This window comes from Lutjanus erythropterus, chromosome 16, assembly GCF_056507025.1.
Source record: "Lutjanus erythropterus isolate fLutEry1 chromosome 16, fLutEry1.hap2, whole genome shotgun sequence".
In the NCBI taxonomy this organism is placed as follows: Eukaryota; Metazoa; Chordata; class Actinopteri; order Lutjaniformes; family Lutjanidae; genus Lutjanus; species Lutjanus erythropterus.
The window spans coordinates 17600107-17616022 of record NC_139332.1 but is presented as its reverse complement, the minus strand read 5'-3'; the positions used below and the strand labels follow the sequence as shown (position 1 = coordinate 17616022).

The following is a 15916-nucleotide window of genomic DNA, read 5'->3' as shown; positions in this document are numbered from 1 at the left end:
GGAAATAAGGGGATTACTGCCGGTCGGTCGTTGTTTTTAATCAAGCGTTGTTGGATTGGTCCTGATCACTAGTTGTTTGGCGTGACCTCGAGCGAGGAGGTCACAAAGCTCAAGAGCAAAATTACTCATTCATAGCCATTAAACCTAAAAGAGGTGGAGGAAATTTTCTTTGTGTGTACACACAGAAAAATAAAGGTGGTAACTGGAACCAAAAATGGCTCTTTGGAGTGATGCCATAGAGGAACCATTTTTTGGTTTCACAAAGAACCTTTTACCAAGATGTTCTTTAAAGAGGAGCTATCAAAAAGTGGTTATTTGAGACACTATGAATGGTGGTTCAAATAACTTTAGCAAAAATAGGTTCTTTAAGGATCTCTTTAAGGTTCTTTGTGGACCATAACCAGTTCAGTGAAGAACCTCTTTTAAATGTTTCTTTGAACATTTAAAATTAAATTAGTATGAGTGGGCTGAAAGTACATTATAACTTATGATGTACTATATTATTATTTATTAACTTCATTGTGATATATACACTTCAATCTCTGCATTTAATCCACCCTAGTGTTAGGAGCAGTGAGCAGCCACTGTGCGGCGCCCATTTACGAACTCCAGTTCTAAGACAGCACCAGAGAATTGAGCTTTTTTGAAGGTGGGGGAAACTGAAGCGCCCAGGCAAGAACGGGGAGAACATGCAAACTCCACACAGAAAGGCTGGGAGAACGATTAAATCAAGGAACATGTTAATGGAGTCGGGCAGGCAGTGAGACAAGAAGTCACTGAACTTCAACTCTAGGGTGTGTTTTGTCAAAGCAGTGGGCTTTTGTTCTAAGGATACGCAGTACACAGTATTCATATTTAGACATGCAGTTGCTCCTTTAAAGAACCACATGAAGAACCATCGCCTAAATAAAGAGGTTCTTCAAATCGCTCTTTCTACAACTAGAGAGGCTTTTCAAGTACCATTTAAGAACCATTATTTTTTTTGAGAGTATGTCTTTATTGACCAATTTTATTAAATATTATTGATTGTACAAACTGCAGGACAGTACTGTCACCAGTTGAAATGGTGGGATTGTTTCTTTATGGTGTGCTAAGCCTTGACCCCCCCTCCCGACCCACACTCTTCACCAGTGATTGAGGCTATTTTTCTTGTCTAGTAGCTCCTTTGAGAGAAACAAACTATTACGCCTAAACACATACACACACATAAAGCTGTCTCTTAAGCCACGTCCCTCTCAGCATCCTCAGATTAATATTTCACCGCTCCACTGCCCCCCCACCAACACCGCCTTATCAATCATTCAGCATGGCATTTCCCTGCATGCCACGAGTGCATGTGTGTGTGTGTGTGTGTGTGTGTGTGTGTTTAGATGACAATGTTGCAGCTGCGCTCTGACAGGATGAATGTGTGCCCTGGTGTGTATGTGTGTCTATTTGTGTCTTCTCCAGTGCACGGTTTGGGACTGGGACTCTAACGGAAAACACGACTTTATTGGGGAGTTTCAGACCACCTTTAAGGAGGTGAGAGCAGAGCAGGAGGGCAAACAGGTAAGCACAAGCACACACAGATGGATGAAAAGAGTAACGACTGCAGCTCACCACAGATTTATTTAGAGGGACGACGGTTTGATAATAGTTGGATCTGTGATAGGGTTTCAACATATTTGAAAGAAAGATTGCTGGAAGCATGAGTGTTAAAACATGTTTTTTATTTATACATTTTTAATTGTGACATAGATTGTGTTTTGTGCAATCTGTGGGATTCAATATTTTTTGGCCCATCTGTAGAATACAGTATGGGTCTTTGAAGACCCCTTAGAAAACAAGAGATTTCTAGATGAAACCTTTACATATTTTTAGATTTCCTTGGAATATTAAAGGGTTCTCCAGCCTGCTCTACCCTGGCTTCTTGTTAGTACCCGTGGAAAGAGAGAAGGTTCTGGATAGAGCCCTCAAAGAAGGTTCTGGGGTGAGCCATTACACCCTAGAGGGGTTCTTCAGAAGAAGGTTTCTTCTATACATATCTCTCAATAAAGTGACACAAAAGGGATCTTGTTAGAATGCCCTAGGTAGGTTCTTGTTAGCGCCATTAGAAGGTGAAAAGGTTCTCATTAGAACCCCCAGATTTTGTTCTGGGTGAAACCATTACACCGTAGATGGGTTCTTGGAATTGTGTGGCTTCTGTACTCACATTATACCCAGAGTCGCACCACCAACATTAACATGAATGTGTGTGTTTGCCCAGATTCAGTGGGAGTGCATCAACCCTAAATACCAAATGAAGAAGAAGAATTACAGGAACTCTGGTGTTGTCATTCTCAACCACTGTAAGGTGAAGTAACACAATATCTTAGTATTCCCTTCTTTGTTTCCATTATTGACTAAAGGTGCCCTGTGGAGTTCTCACATAAACAAACAAAGTTATGTTTATATTCATTGTTTCTAACTGAGAATAGGTGTTTCATTGATCAGTTATGCTGAAAGCATTCTCTCCTCATATAACATTTGCAAAGCAATTTTTTTAGAATACTTTTAATCTTGTATTTGTTACATCTATGTTGGCTAGCCTTCCAATTCAGGGAACTGGTGCAAAGCCTGTTCAAAGCTGCTCAGACAGGGAGAGGACTGCTTGACCTCCAGCGTTGCCGCTTGCTGCTTTCTCAAGAACCGCTCATCCAAACAGCTTCACGCACGACACTGCACTTCCTTGGGTCCTGAGCGTCTCATCTGCCATGACATGTCATAGTTTCCTAGCAATGCTGGACTATACGTGTCATTTGGGTGCAGAAGCTACATAAAACAAAGCAAAGTAATTGAATGGTGGTGCCCATGACACAGTTCAGGATGGGCATTTTCAGCTAAAATAGTGTTTAACTAAATAGTGAAACTGAGATAATGAACTCTTGTACATTTGGTACAAAACATTAGTGCAAGGATTGTGTCCTCGTGAAACCAACTTGAATCTTGAGTCTGTCAAGGCCAGTGAGACTGTTACAGGCGGGGGAAGCCCTGTCGTCCCCTCGGGCTATAAAACACCCTGTCCAGCCTCATTTCCTCAGTTTTGCACTTCACCTCGCTTAACCTGATGTCAGTGGAACCCTTGCTAACGATTCTACTGTACAACAAGAGGTAAGCTCGCTTCCTACCCAGGATGCCACTATCAAGGCTTGTCTATGCGCTCTGCTTGTTTAGCCTGCTAATAGCTTCACTCCCTGCCATTTAGCCAGGGTAACAGTGTATTTGTTTAGCCTTGCTAACAATGCACTGTAGTGAGGAAACATGAGTTGTACCTCACATGCAACTCAGCGATGTAACAGTTAATAGGGTTCCCCTCTCAATGCACTGCACAGTGTGTACTTCTGGCAGTAGTAACAGACTTCTAATAAATATGTCCTTTAGATTTCAAGAGCTTGCACTCGACACTGCACTTCCTTGGGTCCTCAGCAACGCGCTTGCAAAGTGTGAATCAGAGTAGATGTCAAGAAAACCGAAGGAAAGACACACACACTGTACATACAGACAGAGGCTCCTTCCATTTTAGATTCTGTGATATCAGTGGCAGCGCTGTGTGTCATGTCGGCTCCATTTCTGCGTGCATGTGCATCCTTGGGCACGACCCACTGATAAAATCACTGCTCCATAGCACAACTAGTGGTCAAAGAACTCCACAGGGTAACTTTAATGTGTCAGTTAACTGTTTAGTTAATTAGTTGTTTGAAGGAATGAATGCATAACTGAGAAAAATGCCCATCTCACATTTCCATGAGCCTATCAGGTCTTTGAATTGCCTGTTTTGTCCAAATTACGGTTACATTTGCAAAGAAATAAAACAGAGAGAAGCAGCAAATGCTTAATGCAACAAAACAATTTATTGATTATCATAGTTATTATTGGTTATGTTTTACTTTTTATCTTTTCAGCCAACCTACTGTATATAATTTTAAATGTTTTTACGAGTAGCAACAGATAAATACATCAAAATCTCGCAATACAACCATGTTGTATGTGATAAATAAATCTGTTGTGTCACAATCTTGCGTTCACTAATATCGAGCATCAGCCACAGCTACATCCAGCTCATTCAGTTTTTATCACCTCCAATCACCAGTTTCTACATTTCCCCTGACAGATCATCAAAATGTATTCCTTCCTGGATTACATCATGGGAGGTTGTCAAATCCAGTTCACAGTGAGTTTTGTCACATACCTATAATCTCTTCAGTATTTACAGCGGCATGTCATTGTCTGTGCCGTGCTCATTCATGCTGTGTGAGCGTACTCTGTGTGTGTGTGTGTGTGTGTGTGTGTGTGTGTGTGTGTGTGTGTGTGTGTGTTTCTGTCCCAGGTGGCAATAGACTTCACGGCGTCCAATGGGGATCCCAGAAACAGCTGCTCCCTCCACTACATCCACCCCTACCAGCCCAATGAGTACCTCAAAGCGCTGGTGGCTGTGGGGGAGATCTGCCAAGACTATGACAGGTAGAAGACACTCCATCAATCATCCTTTAGCTAATGCTCTCTCTCACACACACACACACACACACACACATGCACACGCACACACACACTAGATTTTCCCTCACACGACCAAATCCTTTCATGAAAGCCTGCATAAAGAGATTTTTTTATGGAAGCCCATTACCACCAGCAAAGGAATGAAATATTCCCATGGTAAGTGATAATTACGAGTTAAAAAGTCATAATTATGAGATAAAATAGCCAACAGTATAAGATGACAAGTCAAAAAAATGAGATAAAAAAAACCCCCACACAATTATGAGATAAAAAGACAAAATTATGAGATAGAAAGTAAAAATTATGGGACAAAAAGTCAAAATAATGATACATTTTGAGATATTGATTTTTGAGATAAAATGCCAAAATTGTAGGATAAAAATTGAAATCATAGGATAAAAACAAATCATCATTATGACACTTTTTAGTTCATAATTATGACTTACCATGCAGATATTCTTTTTTCTTTTATTGGCAGAAATGGGCTTCCATACATCTTTGAGTTTATCATGAAAAATTTTTTGTCCGTTATGTGGTTCTTTCTTCTTCTTCTTCTTTTCATCTTTTTCAATTAATCACATTTTTCTCTTTCTCCAGTGACAAAATGTTCCCTGCGTTTGGTTTCGGAGCCCTGATACCACCTGACTTCAAGGTAGGACATTTGGGATGTGCGTGTGTGTGTTTTGCTGTAGCATGGGGGCGTTCTGGCTACTTGAGATTTTAGATCTCTTCTGGAGGCACAGCTTGCTTTTGATCAACATGAAAAGAGAATGCATCTGTCAACCTGTAAATTGGACTGAACGTGTTGTGCTGAATGTTTGCTTTGACGTGGTCGGTAAGAGGCTCTGTGTTCTCTGCCCCGCACGAAGGTTTCACACGATTTCGCCGTGAACTTCGATGAAGACAATCCTGAATGTGCTGGTGAGCTTTCAGACAAACACGCTCGACTTCTTGACTCAAAGAAACTTCCACTTCATACATCACAGGGTGGAAACAGTCCTCCAGTACCACTTCTGCATGCCTCTCATCTCTCCCTCGCTGTCAGTCCCATATTTCTCCCTCTGTATCTGTGTGTCCCCACTCTCTGACACAAACACACATAGGCGTGCACACACACTTAAACACACACACAGCCAGGAGATTTGTCGCTATGCTGCAGGAAGTATTTCAGGCTCAAAGATACAGAGAAAACAACACTAATCTGTATGTGTGAAATGGGCTTCTGCGCTCTTCTCCCCACATAGCTGTGTTCCTGCCGTGAAGGTGTGTGTGTGTGTCAGCTTGTGTTTGTGTGGGCTATATGGGAATGAAAAATGTCCAGTCACCTTGGATTCCAATCACATGCGCAGAGTCTGATATATTTAAGCAGACGTTTTTGCAAATACAAGAACTTTAACTTGGTGAGGTCAGTGCAGAGCAGAATACACTCTTACAACATACACTCATAGAAATAAGAGCACTAACTAGAACCATATAGGGTTCATACAGGGTTTTCCAGCTTGTCCCCTTTTCCGTCAGATTAACGCTGGATCTTGAAAAAGTTCTGTTCAAGATTCTTGGAACCTTGGTACTATCTAGAGTTTTAACCTTAAGAATTATACCGAGAGCTATCTGAGAAAGGTTCCACTCAGAGCTCCCTATGAGAGATTTTATAGAGAACGCAGAACCCTCTCTGCTGGTTGTTCCATCCAGAACCCTTCCACCTTCTAAGGGTGCTAACAAGAACCCACCCGGGATGTTCTAACAAGAACTGTTTTATATTCCTAGGGTTTCATTTAGAAGTCACCCAGGGGTTCTGCGACAATCCTTTTATACCCCAAAGGTTTCATTTGGAACTTACCCAGTGTGTTCTACAAGAACCCTTTTATTTTTATTCAGGGGGTACCATCCAGGGATTCATTGGGGAGCCTTTTTTTTATTCCAGTGGTTTCATTCACTTTTTATTCCAGGGGCTTAGAAGCCCTGGAACCCCTGTAGAACCCAACCACAGGGATCTAAAAATGTATTAAGCGTTTCACCCATAACCCTCTTGTCTTCCAAGGGTTCTACAAAGAACCACGTTGTATTCTACAGATGAGTCAAAAAATGATTAAATCCCATAGATTGTGGTTTTCCATTATTTTAACAATCTATGTTGCAATTAGCATTATAAAATGGAGAAAAAAAATCTTTTAACACACATGCTTTCAACAATCTTTAAAGAAATCTTTCTTCCAAAAAGGGTTCCTTTGATGACTAGCATTCTTAACGGAACCTCTAATCTTACAAAGAACCCTTGATGAACCCACTTGCAGCAAACTTATAGACAAACAGATGGGAAGACAAATACACAAGCATGAAACAAACCTCTCTGTGTGTGTGTGTGTGTGTGCGTGTGTGTGTGTGCAATGCAGGGATCCAAGGCGTGGTGGAAGCCTACCAGAATTGCCTCCCTAAGATCCAGCTGTATGGGCCCACCAACATCGCCCCAATCATCCAGAAAGTGGCCTCGTCTGCCTCCGAGGAGATGCACACCAAAGAGGCCATGGTGAGAGAGAGAATGAGAAAGTCATTAAGAGCATTTTGTTGCTGCTATTGTTGTGACTGTTGGTGTTTGCACTGGCACACTGGGAGACAAGGGGAAGACAAACAGCAATGATAAGACCAAAAAAAAAAAGGGACATCAGAGTGAAAGATTGGACAAAGAAGAGCAAAAAGAGATGAACTGAAAAGCGGAGGGGGAAGTGATTGATATTAATTTAATTCCAGTCATAAATTTTAGAGCACAAATTCCTCTCTGCCTTAATGCCTCCCGCTTCTCTCCCGCTCTCCAGTGGATTAGAATGAGTTTTATTCAAATTAGCCCCTGACAAGGAGCCACTTTTGAAACATAAAATTCATCGAACATCTATTCCTCTCCTCCTTTCCACCCACGATTCTCCCTCCTTCCCACCAGGAATACTTCATCCTGCTGATCCTGACGGACGGCGTCATCACTGACATGGCGGACACACGGGAGGCCATTGTGCACGCCTCCCACCTCCCCATGTCTGTCATCATCGTTGGCGTGGGCAACGCAGACTTCACAGACATGCAGATACTGGACGGGGACGACGGGATCCTGCGTTCACCGAAGGGCGAGCCTGTTCTCCGCGACATCGTCCAATTCGTCCCCTTCAAGGACTTCAAACACGTGGGTGGCGGCCGGGAGGAAGGGATAGAAGTCTTAGAGCTTTGATAACTGCAGTCCATGCAGAAAATGTGACGAATTCTCGAGGGAAGTCAGGCAACATCAAGACATGTACAAATGAGGCACAATATAAGATTTTTGCACTAGAAGCAGTTTTTCAGCTATTTTTGCACCTTGTTGTGTTGCTATTTCACAAACAGCAGAAGTGCTGTGGATACCAAGCTGTTCTTTAAAACATTAAATTAGAGTTAGAAATATGAGGTCATAAAAGAGCATCTAGTCAGAAAAGAAATTTCGCATCAGGGCCACAAACTTAAACAAAGTGGAGCTACATGTTGCTTTAAATGTTTCGATAGGTACTCCAATACAGTAAATAATTACCTGTTAAAAAAAATGCCTGAGTTCCTGCACATATATCAATCAGTGCTGTTTTCACTTTTCTGTAAACCTCATTTCCGTTTCTTTGTCTAAACTAGCACACAGAGCCGTGGCTGGCTGATAGCATTAGCATATCATTCCCCCCCCCCCCCCAGCAAAAATGTTTGGCCCCACAACAAGATGAAGTTTTCACATTCATACATAATTCACATCAGAACTTTTATGTTTTCACAAAATCTACTGCAGATAACAGTGTAAGCACAAGGCTCATGCAAATCCTGATAAATATTGTCACAATGAATGTCCTCACATAAACACAAGCATACGAACTGCAGCTGCTGTGCCACGTTCAGCTATTTGAACAGCATGTAGCACTGACATGAAGTCTAGTAAACCTCATATAGATGATCTAATATCTATTTTTCCCTTCTAATACAAATTCCAACACCTGAACATTGTGCATTGGCTGACACAATTAAAAAAACAATTATCGCTCATCATTGATTTGTCTTGTGGGAAGGTGTCTCCTTGTCACTTTCCATCTGCTAGCAAACGAGACAGCAACAGAAAAGTGTCTAAAAGCTGCTGCTTGATGGGATGAACTACCCACAGGGTAAAGAACCCTGAACCAAGTTTTTCTAAGCTGCTGAACTGAAAAACTGATCCTTTAAGATAACAAAAGTGGATTCAGACATGAGGAAAGAAAATGTGAAAGCTGACACTCTGTATGCCTTAGCTTTAGCTGCAGGTCCTGATTTGATCAGACAAACTGTAGAGGTCGGAGCTAACTAAGTATGAAAGGCCTGGCTTTGACTTTTGTTGGGTTTAATGATGATCTCACTTCTGGCCATTCAGTGGCATCATTTTTCACAGAAACGGAAGGTAAGGAGAAGGGATCTTGTAAAAGGAATTATTTTGTCCTCATTTTATAACATGTACAGAGCAGAGTGTGTTCCAGAGCCACAGAGCAGCTCACGATGCTCTGGTTTGTAATCCCACAAACTCTCCCCTCACTTCACCCAGCAGCTAAGAAACAAGACACAGGGACTTCGTGACTGCGTTTTTGGGCAAACTGTGCAGTTACTGTCACTAGACAACTTCACTGCTCAACTTAACTCCCTCTGCTCTGATCTCCAACACCTGTCTGCTCTGAGCGCTGCCACCTGCACTTTCTTTTTTCCTTTCTCTCTTTTGCTTATCCACATGCACTGCACACACACACACACACACACACACACACACACACACACACACACACTGCAGTATTCACCATGCTGATGGAAAAATAGATCACGAATATTTACACACATTGAAGGAAAATTGCAGATTGCATGAAAGTTTGGCAGCTCATTTGTTGCTGGACGCTTTGAAATGCATGGACAGGACGAATCCAATATAGACAGATGCATCAGTGTGGCGTGAGCGAAATGGAAAAATAAGCCCCTGAATTCAAACACGGTTTTAATTCGAAGGCTGTAGTCAAGGCCATATCAGCAGCACCAGCAACAGACAACTATCAGTAAGGAAGCACAGATTTCCACAGGTGAGCACTCCTTTTTATACAGTATACACACATACATATTTTGCGGTGTTACTGCAGTAATGGATCACAGCATCTGGGGGTAAACAGTACCACATTGGGGACAACTTACTGTGTCCTCTCCTATAGTACTGCAAAATTTACCTTCCAGCTCAGAAACAAAAGTAAAACATTAATGTCCACTTAATGTAACAAGCAAACAGCATGCTCATAGTGAGACTTACCAGATGTACGTTCACCTGCATCTCAACAGTCAAAGCCAACAGCAGAATAAATTCACCTGTGTCTCAACAACACAGGATTTACTGCACACACTCAATTAAAGCCACCAGCTCATTAACAAGATACACCACTCTCAGCCATTAATAAACATTTAAGCCAAGTCTAATATTAACAGAAAGCCTACAAAATAATTGACAACAAGCTATGGTGTCTCCTATAGCAAACACAGGAAGACTTAAATTAATCTTAAAATAATTTTACCTTATGCGATGGATTTTTCCTGCTTTGTGCAGAATTATCCACAGTATAATCAAAGTTCAAAATATGGGTCTGATGTTTTTGCGATTGATTTTCAGTACTCAGTGCTTTGAATATGTATATGTATTTATACACAGTATATGACTGAGCAACAGCTTTTAAACAGTTGTACTTCAACTCTGTGTGTGTGTGTGTGTGTGTGTGTGTGTGTGTGTGTGTGTGTGTGTGTGTGTGTGTGTGTGTGTGTGTTGGGTGGGTGGGTGGGTGGCAAGCAGCGCTGTATTCAGGGGGTACCGAGTGTGAATGTGTGGGCGTAATATGCTTGGTGTGCTCGTCAGAACACATCAGCTATCTGCTCACTGTGTGTGTGTGTGTGTGTGTGTGTGTGCGTGTGTGTGTCTGGTGGCATTAATTTTTCCTGGCTTTGACAGGGTCTGTTTGGCTGGGTCTGTTATGGTGAGTCAGGTCTGTGACAGGTTGAGAAATCAACCAATTACATCTCGGCTAAATGGAGAGAGACGCCAGAAAGAGTGTGGGAAGGAATGGAAACATATAGTTTACCCAAAAGTACATAGAGACACTCAGAGAGGAGAGGTGAAGAATAAATCTGGAGGGAAGTGAAGTGAGAGAGACGTCGCCTGGCGGTGGTGGTGGTGTTGAAGGGGGTCAACAGGAGACCGGAGCTAAAGACAAAAGGGAGCGAGGGAGTGTGTGACAGAGGTGGAGAGGTGATTTTCTGCTCTGTCGTTTCTTTTCAGAGGGGATTAGCAGGACGGAGCTGCTGTGTGACAGGCAGAGTGGGGGATAACAGGTAGATAGGAGCAGAGAGAGAAGGAGGGAGGGTGGAAATGAGAAGGGGGGGTGGGTGCACTTTGATGATGCATTGTCTCGGGGAATTATGTGAGACGGAGTACGACAGACTCTCTGACTTTGAGGATTCGGAAGTGTGTGCGGTGGCGAGGGAGCATGTGTGTGCATGCAGACAAGTGGCTGGCATGTACGTGTGTGTAATTATGTGTGTGTGTATAGGAATTTTTAGTATAGCTTATATGATTTTGCATTATTTGAATATTTTACACTTTTATTTTACATTTAAAGGTCTAGTGCATAAGATTTACAGGGATTTATTGGCGCAGATGCAATATATTTGCCTTGTCTGAGATGAACTGCGTTTCACCTGGAAACAGCATGAGAGCAGGTGGCGATAGCAGGAAGTGGTGACAAAAAGTTGCAGTCAAGTCAGACTCTTTCCAGCAGCCTTATAAGAATATGCAGGAAGTGACAGAAATATTTACATCCTGTTACCTGTATGCTGTATTCAGATAGCTATAGCTGAAGAAATAAAGTCTGTGTTATTGATCGCTGGTGAGGTTGAAGTAGAGAGATCCCCTACCGTCCCATGATCCTCTGTTCTTTTTATTTCTGCCTTGTAACTGCTCATTTTGATGACGTCTATTGCAATACCCTTTATTAATATCATTATTATTATTATCAAGCACACAATATATATTTTTTAACAGATTAAACCTTTATTGCACAACATAAGATAACATAAAATTATCTAACATTAAATATTACAATTATACTACTACTGTTTGTCGTGAAAACTAAGCCAATTGGAGCTGGTCAGATCAATGTTCAGCCTCAATCTTGCTAGGTTATCATTGCAGGATCAAGTCGGACACAAATCTAACCAGCAGGCGTTTGGCAGCTATCGATGTTCGATGCTATCGAGTTCACAGGAGTTCATGTGTCAAGTTCAACTAATCAGGACTGTATTTATCTATGTTTTCTTATTGCATTTATTACACAAAGAAATTTTTCGTTTATTAGTTCACATTTCTTGGTTCGAGCAAGTTTTTAAGAAATTATGTAATTTAAAAGTGATGGGGACAAAACTTGCCATTTCAAAAAGTGATGGCTTCCCAGTGTAAATGATACTTATGCAAAAAAGCAAAGAAAAAAGTCACATGCAGACACATAGAACTACAAAAGTAATTGTCCTACTGTTGAACCAACCACCAACCCAGCCTCTGCGAGTCAAAACCTTTTAAACTTTTGCTGAAATGTAGTGGACATAATAATACAATAACAACAGTAAACACTCAGCTGAGATGATTATGACAAATCTTTCTGTCTGTGGTTAATAATGTTGTGAAGAGTGTTAATCTGTTTGGGTTTTATAATTCAATCATTTGTAATTTATGTTTTTTTTCGGTCGCAGTTGTCCCTGCTAAGAAAACACCAGCCAAAACAACAGCCTTTACCATCCCTGCTGCCACTTCAACATTGATTTATTGAAAAGTTAGATGTGGCGCACCCAGTTTTTCTGGTGCAAACCAACTGCCTTTTTTCTTTCTTTTTTTTCTAGAGATAGAAACCAATCTATGGAACTAAAAGATAAAAAAAGGTGAAAGCAGGGATGTTTTTTGCATTTGTCAAAGCTTGTCTGAACACGTCAGTCTCACTGGTGTGGACCTTTGACAGCATCAGGCCCAAAAGTAAATTCTAGCATCCTAGAATCACGCATGGCTGGTGGTGTGTGTGTATTTGTGACCTCTCTCCTCTTCCTCTTGTCTCTCTGCTTGTCTGTCTGTCTGCCTGCCTGTCTGTCTCTGTGTTTCCAGGCCTCTCCAGCTGCACTGGCTAAGAGTGTTTTGGCAGAAGTCCCGAACCAGGTGGTGGATTACTACAACGCTAAAGGCATCAAACCCAAGTGTATGTCAGACTTCGAGTCCACGAGAACCTTCAGCCCCTGACAATGGAATACATGCAAACACTCAAACACACACGCACACACACATATATATATCATATATATATACTTTATGTACTGTATAATACATATACATACACATGCAAAAGCACAAGCACACACAAGCACACACAAACTTGTACACATAACCATACTACATACAGTAGTCTAGCTCAGAGAATTAGCTCGTTCTGGTGAAACAATTTGAACTACTCCATTGATGACTATTGCATGTTTGGCCACAATGGCATCACCTGGGAAATTATTACTATCTCCTGTATATCTGAAAGATGTTTATAGACATAAGAGCAGTCTTCTGAACCAGCATGCAGACTCTGATCATAGCCCACCCAAAGAAATGACACTCCTACCTTATTTAGATAACTAGCAAGTACATGTAGGCCAAAAGATCTGTGGGTAGAAAAGCCAAAATATGTGATTGCATAGCCGGATATGCTTAGGATTAGCATTGCAAATGTTATTTATGGGAATGGTAGCATCCCTGCTAGTGTACTGCATAAATGCATGCATAATTCATCTCCTGCTAATATCCAATCTCCAGTAGTCCGCTTGCTAGTTATGAAATAAAGTATCTCTGTCATTTGAGTGACATTCAGGGTTGTCTTGGGTGTTTTTGGGTTCTTTTCTACAGATTTTGTTGGAGATTTTGCTAAATGGAAATGAACAACAGAACAATTGTAATAATTTCTTAATAACCTTCTTACATTGTAAAGAGTTTTGGGAGGATAGCAAAGCGTGTGTGTGGTAGACACTCATCTGTGAGCTGAAAACTGTTTTTTTCTGTATTCTGCATGTTGATTACAATAAAGATACTTTGGTTTTCTCATTCTAGTGTCATCTGATGTTTTGATGATTTATAAGGTCTACAGAGTTGACATGTTATGGTTAAGACACATCTGATAGCAATCTTATTCACTGAATTTGTGAAAAAATTGAAAGCTTGCAAGTTCTTAAGCAATATTCCTGCCTTTTTCCAAACCTTAGGGCTTAGGGTATAGCTAACCATTTTTGTGGCTGATTAAATCATGTTTTTGAGTTGACAGAAATCTGGGACACAACTTTAAACAGTCAACATTTTCATTAGGAATCGACTTTAAAACAAACAACTAACACTTACACTAATTGTGTTAAAAGCCTTTAAAAATCAGTAAATTATGACTGCTTCAAATGAGAATATTTTCCACCAGCAAACTGCACTGAGTTTGGGGATTAGCTTTTTCTATATAATCAGAGATATTTTGAATTGGCAACCACTCACTTAATAGTTGGTACAATAAGCATGAGGGTTAAGTTGATTAAACTTATATAAAGTAAATTGTTCTAACTATTTTTTCCACTTTATTTTAAAGGAATTCAATCTAATTTAATTTGAAATAGAAAAGTAAGGCAAGCACTAAAATTAAATTAAAATGATGAATAATTATCAGCCTGTCGTACTAATTTTAGTAATGTACACAGTTCTTTTGTACACTGCAGGCAAGCAATAAAGGTTCTAACTAGATGAAGGGTTTCTTTGGCTTGTTACTGGAGGAGAACCCTCTTCAGCAGAGCCAGTTGGCCCTATACACACACTAAGGGCCCCGCCCCTTCCTCGTATTAAAGCTGGTGTCAGTATTAACAACTTTGATGAGAGGATGATTATGATTATGGCCAATGTAAAGTTAAGTCTCCATGGAAATTTGTGACTTTGTGGCGCTTTGTGTGTGTGTGTGTGCGTGTGTGTGTGTGTGTGTGTGTGTGTGTGTGCGCGCGTGATTGTGTGTATTAAGGCACGCAGTGTGGAGTCATACACAGTCAGAGCAGGTGGCGGCTTGTGAGTTGATTTATTTTTTAACTTCTGTCTCTCTGTTTGCCACTGAAAATGCAGACTATTTGTATATGCAGGTTTGGGATCAGCTGTCTCTGTCTCTCTCATGGACAGCCCTGCCTTCATGTTGAATGAACCAACACTCCACAATACTTCAAAATGCCACACACACACACACACATACACACACACACACACACACACACACACACACACACACACACACACAAATAGCACTGTCGGCTCACAGACGCCTTCATCAACTACATCTCTCTTTCCCTTTCTCAGTGTTTCCAGGAGAGACATGAGAAAATATGAGAATAAATTATTTCACTAATCTCCATATATTTAATTAGGCTGAACCAAAGTTAGGCTGTCTTGAGAGTACACTCCATACATGCCTCAGTCTCTGATGGTCAGATCAGTATTCAACACAGGAGCTTCCTGATATCTCTTTCAGAGACCACCCACATCAAAAGAGTAACACTGACAGAGACTGAGAGGATCTGCTACATAAAGGCAGGGAGCAAAAATCCTACTGTAGCTTCTATTCTAGTCTGCTCAGTTTTATTTTAAAACCTGATATAGGTCCCTGAAAGTATAATATTTATATTTAATAGAATTAAATGGGGGCATACCTATACTACTACTACTACTACTACTACTACTACTACTACTAATAATAATAATAATAATAATAATAATAATAATAATAATAATAATGATGACAATGATAATGATGATGAGGGAGCGAGGCCATTGAGAGCCTTAAACGTCATCAATATAATCTTAAAATGTATTCTAAAACGTACTGGGAGCCAATGTCAAGATGCTAAAACAGGAGTGATATGATCATGTTTCCTAGTTCTGGTTAAAAGCCTGAAGAGTTTTGATTCAGGCAGGTAAAACGGCTATTGCAGCAATCCAGGCATGATGAGATGAAATCATGTAAAATGGTCTCTGTGTCTTTAAAATATAGTCTAGAACATATTTTAAAAATATTTCTCAGATGATGAAAACATGATTGCACAAACTGGCTGAAAAAAAAGTAAACTTTTTAAATATTATGACATAACTCATGATTTATGCAAAGATCAGGCTCCAAAAGGTAAAAGGTCACCTTCATTGTGACATCATAATGTTCAGCTCTTTATCAGTTAACAAGTTAATAATAATAATTAAAAAATAAAGATAAAAGGGAATGAAGACAGAAACATGTAATAATGATGCTAGAAAATGGGTACAGCTTTG

At 40.6% G+C, this 15916-nt stretch overlaps 1 protein-coding gene across 1 annotated transcript in view; it reads left to right on the top strand.

Moving 5' to 3' along the window:
- cpne4b (copine IVb) overlaps nt 1–13684 on the top strand; it is a 35331-nt gene extending 21647 nt beyond the window's left edge. Inside the window, exons 8-16 of the mRNA XM_084738706.1 lie at nt 1450–1548; nt 2246–2332; nt 4130–4189; nt 4346–4479; nt 5113–5167; nt 5385–5436; nt 6909–7042; nt 7451–7687; nt 12710–13684. Of these exons, the coding sequence (XP_084594832.1) occupies nt 1450–1548; nt 2246–2332; nt 4130–4189; nt 4346–4479; nt 5113–5167; nt 5385–5436; nt 6909–7042; nt 7451–7687; nt 12710–12841 (990 nt within the window). The 3' untranslated portion in view covers nt 12842–13684. The remainder of the gene's footprint in view (nt 1–1449; nt 1549–2245; nt 2333–4129; nt 4190–4345; nt 4480–5112; nt 5168–5384; nt 5437–6908; nt 7043–7450; nt 7688–12709) is intronic.
- Nucleotides 13685–15916: the final 2232 nt, after the last annotated feature.